The sequence below is a fragment of the Apodemus sylvaticus genome, chromosome 20 (assembly GCF_947179515.1).
Source record: "Apodemus sylvaticus chromosome 20, mApoSyl1.1, whole genome shotgun sequence".
Classification (NCBI taxonomy): domain Eukaryota; kingdom Metazoa; phylum Chordata; class Mammalia; order Rodentia; family Muridae; genus Apodemus; species Apodemus sylvaticus.
Window position 1 is genome coordinate 10,471,914 of NC_067491.1, and position 13,122 is coordinate 10,485,035.

General features: G+C 47.2%; 1 protein-coding gene across 1 annotated transcript in view; it reads right to left on the bottom strand.

Moving 5' to 3' along the window:
• Ppm1h (protein phosphatase, Mg2+/Mn2+ dependent 1H) overlaps positions 1–13,122 on the bottom strand; it is a 259,153-nt gene that overhangs the window by 80,185 nt on the left and 165,846 nt on the right. Inside the window, exon 5 of the mRNA XM_052164872.1 lies at positions 4,967–5,051. Coding sequence (XP_052020832.1) covers positions 4,967–5,051 — 85 coding nt within the window. The remainder of the gene's footprint in view (positions 1–4,966; positions 5,052–13,122) is intronic.

Sequence of the window (13,122 nt, forward strand, 5' to 3'; positions counted from 1 at the left end):
AAGTGTTTTTTTTTTTTTAAATCTCAATTTTACTCAAAGCAACAGGCTCCAACATTTAAAACTCTGTAAAACGTGGGAAAGTTTGTTAGACTGCTTCAAGCAATAAAACTTAATGACTTCCTGGGTCTTAAGTTCTAAGAATCATGAATAGTGTTGGCATGGTACACTCTGCTTCCCAGACCTGGGCATTTCATAAATATGCATTTATTACTACGTTTGTTTTCCACAAGACACATTTCATAGGGATGCCAACTTGTAAAGCTGGGCGTGGTGACCCAAGCCTTTAGTGTCTGGACTCAGGAGGCAAAGGCCTCCTCTTGAGCTGGAGGCCATCCTGGTCTCCACAGTGAGTTCCTGGACAGCCAGGGCTACGCAGAGCAAAAAAAAAAAACAAAATGTGGACCAAATCCAAGGTGGGATCAATCGTATAGGACCTATGTCCTATACGATTTACAAAGTGTGTGGACACTTTCCTGCACATTTTGTATTTATTGGATATGATGATATATTTTATATCTTTTATATCTTTATATATCCTATATCTTTAATATATTTTATATCTCTTATTTTTAATGAAACATTATCATTTAGATATATGCATGCTAGGAACATCCATGTAGTATCCATGTAATATGCACAGGTCAGAACATGGTGTTGAGAGATGCCTTTATGGGCTGAGCAGCTCTGAGGACATTGGCAGGGTAGGAAAAATGGAAGCCGGAACAGGCAACCCAGATCCCAGGGAGGGGAACCAGGATTGGTTGCAGGAGCAGACTAAGGACAGTGAGGTTATACTCAATATTTGTATCCCTGATATTACACACACACATACACACAAATGCTCAGTAGTGAACACTGGCATCCCAGTGGATAGACAATGACCCAATCATAGTTTCCAGGAAGCTTGAGGTTACTCAAAACTACCTGCTAGAAAGAAAATACACTTTTCTCCCTTTTCTTCTGCTTTGAAATGAAAATTTTTTTTTCTACTTTGTGTTTAGATGGCTAGTGAGTAGACACGGGCTAAAAGGATGCTGTGTCAGGTTCAGGTGGGGGATATCAGCCCATCACAAGTCAGGTATCAGTCAAAGCACAGAGGCCCCGCTGCTTAGAGCTCACGATGTGGGGGAGATGGAAGGATGCTTTTGCCAGCAAAATGGCCATTACATCCAGAGACTAAGGGGAGACAATGGGATTTCCATGGTGGAGAAAGGAGATGTCAGAAGGGGGCGGGGCGCTCTGAAAGGTTCTGGAGAGCTCTGCAGGCAAGAGCTCATGCACCAGTGCAGGCCACGTATGCAAGAGAGCAGAGCCCAGCTCGGTGCCTGGAGGAGCCTGAGAGGGGTCCCTAAGAGAGCAGAGCAAAGAGGAGCCAGGAATGTGGCTTCTCGAGGAACATGGAGAAGTGACTCCTAAAGAGTGTAATATATACGTGAATAAAAGACACAGTTACCGAAAGCATTTTGGTGAAGTATAGTATATATTGCGAAGGGCTTATATCATATATTGACAGGGTGATACTTTTTCACAAGCCAAACAGACCTATGTAGCTAGCACTTAAAAGGGACCCTTCCCAGTCCCTTTGGAACAGCCTCCCCTGTAATAAGAACCCCATACAATCCCTGTGGGATCTGGGAGACTCCGTTTCACTGGCAGGATGAGGGCCTTCAATAAACACTGAATCTGCCTGGGCCTTTATCCCAGTCATCATAGCCTCCGGCTTGTGAGAAAATTCATTTCTGTTGTTTATAAGCCAGCGTTGATGGCGTTTTGTTTGAACAGCCCGATAGACTGAAATAGATAGACTAAGGAACAAGACTTGTGTTTATCAAACAGGAGCTAAATGAGGAGTGGGGAACACAACGCAACTCTGCCTGTCATTCTGGTTAATCCCTACCAGGTCTTCGGAGGCTTTCCACTCCCACAATTGATGATCAGCCAGCAGTGACTTGCCTCCTGGAACTCACGGGGTCACATGCATCTCATCCCTATTGTCCCCAGACAACTTCAGCCGCTCCTATCTTCCCTCAAGCCTCCATGCTCATTTTTTTAAAATAAAGAAATTATATTATTTCGAAGTGTAAAAGCATAAGAAATTAACTTTCTAGTATTCGTGGCCTCCAGTAGGAGGTGGATTTCAATGGGGGGATGTGGAGGGACAGAGATGCTACGGGTCAGGAGATAAAGGACACAAATACCTCATGCCCTGCCGCTATCAGCATGGAGGGTGGGGTGGGGAGAGACTGACCCCCGCTGGCCCAGCACTCTTTCGTGCACACCCTCTTCAAGCCAGCGTGGTGCCAGTGGCAAGGTTGAGAACTGCAATGGGGTGATTAAGAGCCTTGCCTTCTAGAACTCAATGTGGAGAGGAAACTAGATATCTGAAAAAACAAAACAAAACAAAACAAAACAAAACACCAGTAAGTGTAATATCCTGAGAGCCACACTGCAGTCCACCATGCACTGCTGGGCCAGCATTGGGGGTTGACTCCTTGGGAAGATGGGAGGATGCTTCCCAGAAGTGTCTCTTGTGTTGGCTTCAGAAAGGATGAGGGGGAATTCTTTTGGCAGACAGGAAGAGCTGTTTAAACAGAGGGCATTTCCACAGGGATGTCGGTCAGTGAGTCGGTGGTGTGAGCTGACAAGGAATGCTGGCCATTTGGCTGAGGCACGGGTAGGAGGCAGGGGAGTGGGGACTTGGTGTAGAGGGGTTAGTGGTAGTAGCAAAAGGAGACTGGTGTTGCAAAGGTGGGTGGGGATCTGAGTCTGCCAGCGGGTCTGGCTGTCTTCTTTACATGCTGGGCAGCTCAAAGCCTTAGGCAGGTGCCAAGGTCTACACTAAGATCGTTTTCATGGCCTTGGGTGACAGAGAAAGCCATATGGATGGCAAAGAAGCAAGGTGTTATAAACTGGGAATGACTTTTGTATCTCAGACGTCCTTGGTGGCCCTCCTGCCTAGTGCCCCCTTCACATGTGACAAACCAAGGTCTAGAAAGGTCAGAAGATCTGCGCAAAGCTATCCAGTCAGGGAGCGGCAGAGCCAGGACTGAAGGCAAGCCTCTTGAAAGTCAGGCTCCACACTGCGAGCTTCAAGAACATCCTACCCCAAACACCGGAAAGCAGCACTAGAAGTCAGGATTACACCCCCAGCCCACTTCCTTGGTCAAGTTGATGGGATTTAGAGTCACTGGGAGACAAGCCAATGGGCGTGTCTGTGAGGGACTTTGTAGATTAGGTTGACTGAGGTGGGAAGACCTCTCATTGACAGACAAAAAACAATGTGGACAGTGGCCCCAGCACTTGCGATCACCTCTTTCTCTGCCTCCTGGCTGTGGATGTGCTGTGACCAGCTAACTGCCGCAAGTTCTCACCCCGGTGACTTCCCACCATGATGGAAATGTGGGCCAAGACAAGTCTTTGCTTCAAGTTTGTTTTGTAGGAATATTTTGATATATATTACAACAAAATAAGCAATTTCTACACGGGGGGGGATATAGAGGGAAGTTTGAGGCTAGCCTGGGCTGCCTCGACAATCAACCAAACCAAATGCAAATTGGGTAAAAGGCAGAGCACTCATTTTATGCTAGTTTGGGATTCCTGCTATCACATATTAGTTGCTAGGTAACGGTCATGGTGATGTTGTTGAGCTTCTGTTGGTTGGTTGGTTTTTCGAGACAGAGATTCTCTGTGTAGCTCTGGCTGACCTAGAACTCACTATGTAGATTATGCTGGCCTCGAACTCCACCTGCCTCTGCCTCCTGAGTGTTGGCATTAAAGGCACAAGACATCACCGCTTGTTCTGTTGTGGAGTTATAACCTATAATTCTCACTCGGGAATTAAGTGGAAGTCCAGGGCTACTTTCTAAATCAACAAAAGGAATGCAGTCTTATAATTGGGGGTGGGGAGGCCAGTATTAAAGGCATCTGCTGCCTAGCTGGATGACCTGAGTTCATACTGGAGGAAAACTGACTCTCTCTCTCTCTCTCTTTCACACACACACACACACACACACACGCTCCTGCACAAATGTTCGATAAACAACCCAACTACCTACACTGCTGAAACACACAGGAAAGAACTTGGTGAACAGGATAGACTAATCCATGTGTAGAACGGAAATAAAACTGCTGGCGCTTTGCTACCATGTTGGGAATCCTGTCAGGAACGTATTTTCTCCACAGACCCTACAGGACTCACTGGGCTCAGAGACTTTCACCTCCCCAGCGGCCTGGGACTTGGGATGGCTCCCGAGTTACGTTTATCTGAGACCCTGTGTCTAACATCATTTTTTTTTTCTGGAGTTTGAGGACAGGGAACAAAGGCTTAGTCTGCTTTTCATAAAATGTTGATTTTCAAGGGGGAGCACAAGTCTCTTATCACTTTTATTGTTTCACCCCCAAGAGGTGTCTATAGGGAGAATTTATTTTCAGTGTAGAAACAGGTTTTTATTTTTTTATTTTTTTTGATACTTGCATGGTCCCCAAGGACCTTGAACCTTCCTGTTTGAGTGTGAAGCTGTGGTGTACCATAGAGGTGTCATTGCTCCCTCTGGCATTGTGATTGACAGCAAGACCCGCCTGTGCTCAACAGAGTCGTGGGACGAGGGAGGGGTCTGCACATGCGCACTGACCCAGTGGAGGAAGTGGGCAATGTGATTGACCCAGTCAAGGAATGAGGGAGGAGTCTGCACATGCGCACTGACCCAGTGGAGGAAGCGGGCGCATATGATATGCGGTTGGCTGCAGATGGAGAAAAGCTAGCCAGCCGCATTAATAAATTCATGGAGGTGGAGTGTGTCTTCACACACAGAGCCAGGATGCGTGATCCAGGAGGTGCGTGTGTGGGAGTTAATACCACATGTCATTTTGCCTGTTTGGTGGGGCTGCTCTCTCATCATAGCAACGTGTTCCCCTCAAACAGCTCTGAGGCCGCCATTATCCTCTCCCAGACCCACGCGACTCTTACCAGGTACTGAAGTCTCTGGCGCTCAGTCTCAGGGGTGAATTCGGAAGACATGGGGATGATTTCTCCATTTCTGATGATTATGGCCCTGGAATGGGAAAAAAACGCATCATCAGCAACTAAACTCATAAAGACTCCGTGACAAGCACCGACAGTCCATTCGATATGTCCTCTCTCCTACCGGCCACGTGCCTGGTAGGTGCACTTTTGACATCTCTGGATCCCTCATTGTGCTGCGGGCATCTCTGTTCTGAGGTGCTGAGGTCTTGAGTTAGCACAGAATGATGTTTTGTTCTTTTGCTGCTACCTGGAACAGCCCTGGCAACTAGCTTCTAACTCCACCTAATGTACAGGTTCAAGGGGTAAGTAGATGAATGAGTCAATGAACGAACATTGTTAACAGTTCCCACTCTCACCCAAGGGTCCAGCTGAACCCTCTGTGAGCACGGTAATGTTGTTGTCCACACAGCCTGACACAGCTGCCCTCAGCCACGCGTGCCCGTGGACCATTTGCTCTGTGGCTAGCCTGCAGCCGGAGAGCTACATGTATAACGCTGTTCAGCCTAAAGTAGCCTGTTGTGGCTTGTACTCGACATACTTGGGCAGCACAAATCTTGGGACTTCAAGGCTCAGTGAGCGGCAGGCACAACCCTCACCTGGGAACGTGGAAGAAAAATGCAGAGTCTCAGGCTCTACTCCAGGCTTCTTACCAGAACCATCGCTGTAATTAGATTCCCAAGCACTTCCCAAGCACATTAGAAGCTGGCTCTTCCAGCGTAGACTAGTTTCTAAGCTTATCAGCTGGGGGTCCAGAAATAGCCATTCTTACCATTTTAAGACTCATAAACGTCATACATTCCAAAAATTCTGCCCAAGAGTTCCTGCCACCCTCAGCACCAGGAAGAGTAGAGCTTCCCAAACTGATGTCTACAGCAACGCTGCAGGATCGACAGCCGTGAGAGGCCTTTCCTGGGTCTCCCTCCAGTATTGCTTCTTGTCCACGGTGGTCAGACCTTTCACTGATGCAGGGACTGACCTTAGAGCTTCATATGCCGCAGGCAATCTTTCTATTTAAGACCCGATAAAAGCGATAAAAGCGGGCATCCCAGCCTCAGATGCCTAGGAAGGCAACACCCAAATCACTCCTGAGAAACGGTCTCGATGCAATAGCAAGAGGATTTTTTTATTCCAGAGCTCTGGGGTCCACAGTCATACACCACACAGGGGTAGAGGACTGTGGGACCCCGTGCAACTGAAGTCAAGGGTCTTTAAAGGGGAAAAATCACAAGACAAGGAGTGGAGGACACAATTTTCAAGGCAAGGGGTGGAGGACAAATTATGCATGGAATGAGGAAGTACAGAATGAGGAAGTCAGGCTATATTTTTTGCCTTAAGTAAGGTTAGAGATTATCTGGAGCAAATGTCCTTGGGGCATTGTGTAGTTAAACACTGGAACTAGAACAGGGTGGGTTATCTTTCTAAAGCTGAAAGCAGAAAAACAAGTTACTCTGTGCTGGGCTAGTTGTTTAGGGGTCTAAAAACATTGAGTTGGGGTCTCTCACTATCACTGAGACATAATCCCGACAGCCCCATTCCAGTGGTTGATGGTGGCAGAAGATGGCCGTAATTATGACAAATACAAGTGGCTTGGGGAAATGACATTTTGTTCTAAGCTTACAGCTCCTTGTTACTGGGGCCTGAGACCTCAGACCTGACAAACCTCCTAGCTCATTTTATACCCTGATAGTGGGGATTGAACTGAGGGCCTTGTGTATGCTCGATCAACACCTCAGCACTGAACTATGTCCCCAGATTCCCTGACATACATGCTTTTGAGTGGAGACCTATGACTCTGTCACGTGTCCTCCCTGAGCTCTGGGGAACACCTTGAAGACTTTCTACCAGCATGACCTCGGAGAGTCACTCTCCCTCTTGGAAACAACCCTCAGGAGTGGCTTTATTGGTTGTGACCTCCCGTCTTTGACTCCTTGTCATCTGTGTCCCATCGGCTCCCATCATAGGAACCAGTGGAGGCGTGCAAGTTGGGACCACAAAAATATCGGAGGCTTTAGAGAATTTTTGGCTTTGGAAACAGGAAAGGTCAGGGAAGCTCCTTCTGGGAAGACGCCTCTTGCTGTGATGCTCCTTACCGATCCTTTTATTACCTAAAATGTGATAATGATTTCTTCTTAGAAAAAAACTAGCAGATGTTGTAATCAACCATCCTCTCCTCCATATAAATCATTACTGCCTACGCTCTTTATCTTAATTATCAGTGGGGAATGGCTATTATAATGAGCAAGGGGTCTGATGGGTGAAGGAGAGTATTAAAGGCAAAAAGGGTCGGGAAGACAAGCTTAAGACCTTATTTCAATGCGGAAGCCTAGCTGAAGACCTTATCTCAATGGGGGAGGCAGAGCCCGGGCTCCTGGAGGCTGGAATGATGTAGCTCTGTGACACAATCCTCAGCGTCCCTTTCCCAGATGTTACTTAATTTTGCTAGTCTAACTCTTCTTTCCCCGGCCCCAAGACTCATCTGATTGTGTCCCGAGAGCCAGATACGCTGGAAGGAGGGAGGAAAAGATAATGAGCCAAAGGAGGGACAGGTTGGGTGTCAGACTCCCCAAAGAGGAAGATCTATGTGCCATTTGGTGTTGTCCCCTTAACCCCCATCCCAGAGGCGTCTGTGTGGCCTCCCAGACATTGGACTCAGGCCCTAAGTATCAGGAGGTCAAGGTCTAGTATAAACGTCTCACCACTGTAGAGGCCACATGGCAGGCACCTTGTCAATATCTTTTGAATAAGACAGCAGGTAAGGGAAGTCCCGGGGAGTTTCTTCAGACCCGAGGAAGAGAGAGAAAAACCAAGAGGTAGCCGAGCACTTGTTCAGTAAAGTATCAGCAGACTCGATGTCACAGCTACGAGAGCCCTCTGACTGGATAGTCGCCATTTCCTGTTCTCATTCTCATCTTTTCTTCTCTTGCTGCGGCTGGTCTGCCCAAGCACCACCTCAGCACCCTCACTCAGCACCTAGTCACTGTTTCCATACCTGGATTGTCAACGTCTCTCTCCACTGACAGTCTCTGCCACAGTATAAAACCATGCTTGAAAGGGTATGCTGAAAACCCCACAAGGTGAACTCAAAGCCAACTCAACACTGTGAGGCCATGTTCTCTTCTACTGAGCTGTAGCCCATCAACATCAAAGCGCACTCAATGTCTCTGCTTCCTCTCTGTCCACCGGGCTCTCAAACAGTGCTGAATTCACATCCTGTCGTGCTGGTCTCTCAGCCTCTGCCAACACGGTGCACAGCGGTGGTTCTCAACCATCAGGTCATGACATCTGTCAGGGTCATACATCAGATATCTTGCATATCAGATATTTACGTTATGATCCTAACAGTAGCAAAGCAGCAGTTATAAAGCAGCAGTGAAATAATGTTATGGTTAGAGGTCACCACAACATGAAGGACTGTATTAACAGGTTGCAGCATTAGGAAAATGGAGACCCACTGACCTATAGGGTCTCTACGGGTCATTGTTCAGAATCCCCCGGTAGCATCTGAACCCTACCCTGGTTCTTTGGACAGTCTCCTGCTGGTTTTTTTTTTTTTTTACATCCCAGCACTGAGGAGGCAGAGGCAAGTGGATCTTCTTGCCTTGGTCTCTCACGTGCTGGGAGCACAGGCACACATCACCACACCTGGCTCACAAGGCAGTTCCAATGCATCGCTGTTGAAGTGGGATATCCCCTCCCTTTCCTGGCATTTCCATCTTCTCCCACCATCTGGTTCCTACCTCTATTTCTGGTGCGTACCTTGCTCTTTCTGTTCCTCTCATATCTCTCAATGGCCCACGGATGCCAAAGTTGACTCAATGCCTCCCACTGTCCTCCTGGGCTACCTTCAGTGCCCTTTCTCTGTGACCCCAGAGGATCCCATGCTTAGCTGTGCCACGGCCCTTAACCAGTCCCAAATGCATTCGCTGGTTTCAATGATGTTTCTTTTTCTTTTTTGTCTTTTTTGGATTTGGTTTTTTTTCGAGACAGGGTTTCTTTGTATAGCCCTGGCTGTCTTGGAACTCTGTAGACCAGGCTGACCTCAAACTCAGAAATCCGCCTGCCTCTGCCTCCCAGAGTGCTGGGATTACAGGCATGTGCCACCACTGCCTGGCTTCAGTGATGTTTCTAATGTCTCTGTCACTTTCTCTAAGTGTCCAGTGCCTAATATGTGACAGATAGGACACAACCATCTACTAAGGGACAAGCAACTATATAACCCGAGTGTGATCTGGACTTGGGTGGAAGTATCCAGACACAAAGCCCCAACTGTTTTCTCTGGAAGAGCATCACTAATTGTGCATTGTCTGAGCTGTGAAACACCTAAGTGGGTGAAGTTGCTTTCCGCCAACTCCATCCCTGGGGTCGTCTCTCGAAAGCTGTGCTGTGTGCTGTGTACTGTGGCCTGCTTTCCTCCATACACTGTGCATGAGTGCACACAAAGTAGATAAACATGCAGCAAACAGTTGTAAAATCTACACCTTTCCAATGGTTTGACAAGAAGATGTCAGGCCTATGAGGATATCATCGCTGAGAACTCACTGGAAGGGCAAGGGGCAGAGAGGCAGGACTGTTGTCATGGGGCAAAGGAAGGAGAGAGCGCAAGGCCAGCAGCTGTTTCCCATGCGTGCATTTGCGAATTGCAAGCTCCCATGAGTATCTGCATTCCTCCAAGTGCAGCTATGCTAAGCCTTGCCTATTGCCTCCTTGGGTAGGCAAGCACATCCAAACTCCACTATATACACAAGTCTTCCCTTCCGTTTGACCTACAACATCCTTTACGAGGCACCCATAGATTAAAGTGCTGGGCTGCCAACCCCTCCAGTCCCCACATCGCGGTGCCCCTTCCTGTGTAACGTGTGGCTTCCCTTTGATCCCTCTGATCTCGGGATTAGTATGCCCTGAGTGGGTGCGAAGACCAGCAAATCAATAAGGCGGAGGACTCCGGAACTGAAGCTACATTCTCTCGTTGTGGGCCCTGAACTTTTATATCTTCTTTATTATTTTACAAGATGATTTCCTTAAAATCAAAATCAGAACAAATGCTGAAGGAGCAGTGAGAACAAGGGAGAACAGGGCCTCTTGAATTCCTTCTAGAACAATCAGTTCTCAAACTGTATCTTGAGTCCCTTTCACAGGAATTGTATATCAGATATTAACATCTTGGTTCACAGCAGTAGCAGCATTACAGTTATGAAGTAGCGTCAAAGGTAATTCTATGGCTGGAGGTCGCCACATGGAGAACTGCATTAAAGGGTCGCAGCGTTACAAAGTTGAGAGCTACCTGATCTAGATCCTCGAGCCTGGACCCGTGGTTACTGACGTGCTCAGATTTTAGGTGATATTCTCTTTACCTATTCCATTTAGTGGATGTAAGTGAGAAACTTCTAGAGCTTCTACTCCCTCTACAGAAAGAGTGGCCCTTAAACGTGCTCCCCATGTTAAGGTCTGCCTGTCATTCACAGATGCAGCTGAAATCTGTTTTTGCTGCAGGGTAGAGATTATTTATGGTGTGCTGAATGGTCACGTTAATTTATCCCCCCCCCTTTTTTGTTTTTATTGGATATTTTCTTTATTTACATTTCAAACGTTATCCCCTTTTCTGGTTTCCCCTCTGAAAACATGCTATCCCATCCTCCCTCTCCCTGCTCATCAACCTACCCACTCCCTCTACCCTGTCCTGGCATTCCCCTACACTGGGGCATCGAGCCTTCTCAGGACTAAGGGCCTCTTCTCCCTTTGTCCAACAAGGCCATCCTCTGCTACATATGAGGCAGGAGCCATGGGTCCCTCCATATGTACTCTTTGGTTGATAGTTTAGTCCCTGGGAGCTCTGGGGGTACTGGGTGGTTCATATTGTTATTCCTCCTATGGCACTGCAAACTCCTTCAGCTTCTTGGGTCCTTTCTCTAGCTCCTCCATTGGGGCCCCTGTGCTCAGTTCAATGGTTGGCTATGAGCACCCACCTCTGTATTTGTCAGGCACTGTCAGAGCCTCTCAGGAGACAGCTATATCAGGCTTCTGTTAACAAGCATTTGTTGGCATCCACAATAGTGTCTGGGTTTGGTGACTGTATATGGGATGGATCCCCAAGTGGGGCAGTCTCTGGATGGTCTTTCCTTCAGTCTCTGCTCCATACTTTGTCTCTGTATCTCTTCCCATGGGTATTTTGTTCCCCCTTCTAAGAAGGACCAAAGTATTCACACTTGGTCTTCCTTCTTGACTGACCATGTCTAATTGTAAGATCTTATGAGTCAGCTGGATAGTGATTTAATACCCTCCCCTCCCAAATACTAGGCGTATGAGAAGATGAAAGTGATTTACTCTGTAGAGAATTTTGAGTTCAGAGACCAGGTTCTGGAAAGTCCTGCGTCTTCAATCTTCCAAGGTTATATTTCAGAACGAAAATAATCACTTCTTAATGCCTTTTATGAGTGAAAATATTTAGGTAGTCAAAGGGGAACAAGAAAGGGATCTGGGACACTCACTTCAAACAGTCATTTGATTTTATGATTTCTCACAGTGTGATCTGACTGTCAGTGCCATTAAAGCTCACATCAGTGTGACTATGATGTGCATCCTCAGAGTGGGACTGACCAAAGCCCCAGAAGGCACTTGATAAACCAGCAACAGCAAAGAAAAACAAGACAAAGTAAGTCCCAATGAAAGTGGCCAGGACACATCCATAGGAGACATTTCAAGCATCAGATAAACATGTGAAAAGACTGAGAGCCCAAGAGGCTGGGAAACTGCATATTAAAATCAAAGTAATGTTGGCAAACATGTAAAAATCTGTATCATATAGTCATTCTCAAGGGGGTAAAGGCAGTTATTCTCATAATTAATGGAAATGGCTACATATCTAAAAACCACTAAAATCACAGTTATACATTCAACGCTTTAGCCATTTCTTTCTTTCTTTTTTTTTTTTTTTTCCTTTTTTGGTTTTTCGAGACAGGGTTTCTCTGTGTAGCCCTGGCTGTCCTGGAACTCACTCTGTAAACCAGGCTGGCCTTGAACTCAGAAATCCACCTGCCTCTGCTTCCCAAGTGCTGGGATTAAAGGCGTGCGCCACCACCGCCTGGCTAGCCATCTCACTTTGGGGAATATAGCCTAAAAGATACAAAGACAGTGCACAGGATGCACAGAGAAGAATTTAAACACTGACGTTCCTTCTTGTGGCCAAGACTGGAAACAGCGTGAATGTCACGAGGGGAAGTGCTGAATGTGTTGGTTTGGACATAGTCATTTAAAAAAAAAAAAAGAAAAGAAAAACAGAATGAAGTATATGTTTTATGACCCAGAGGCAGTTTTGACAAAGCAAGAAAAGCAAGTTGCTGAATAATGAATGTATACCCCTGTCTTGTGACAGCAGAAACTTTGTACTCATTTCTTCCTACATATAGAGTCTAACTTCAGGCTAAGCCCCATGGGTGGTCCTTCAGGCCCGGCCACAGGCAGCTCTCCTCGCCAAGCCTCGGTGTCCGGGTTGGTGCACTCTGGTCACGGGCCTGCTCCTGCATCCCTGCACTCTGAACTCGATGGGGCTGTGATACATCTCCGTACCATTTCTGTAATTTACCACACCCAGTCCTCTCTGGCTTCCACCTGTCACCCCAGCTCCTGCTCAGTAGTGTGAGGAGCTGTTAGTTCTGAGCGCCTGGCTTCTGAGTACTCCTCCAGCTGGTGGCCGGCTCTCTGTATCAGCTAGCAGATCCTCTGCTGGTGCCAGCCTGCGCGTCACCCAATGGGGGACCATGAGCCGGCCCAGTTCCATTCTTTCCTCTCACCTGCAGGACTTTATCTAGTGAGCGAAGTCTTGATGCCAACAGTGTCCTCTGGCAGCTTGATAGCATACAATTACGTTTGGGTGAGCCGTGGGAGAGGAACGGATATGGGGTACATGCTAATTGTCCTCTACATATTAGATTGTAACCAGGAGCACGTTCCTCTTGTAAACTCAAGAGAAGAAGTTTTTGTTCAGATCTGAGGGCCTATCACTCCATCTTCATATTTAGTCATCCTGCAAAGCTGTTCGTCTTTAGGACATGCTGCGAGTGCCGGGCCGCAGGTTCTGTCCGGTGGCCACCCCACCCGCTTCA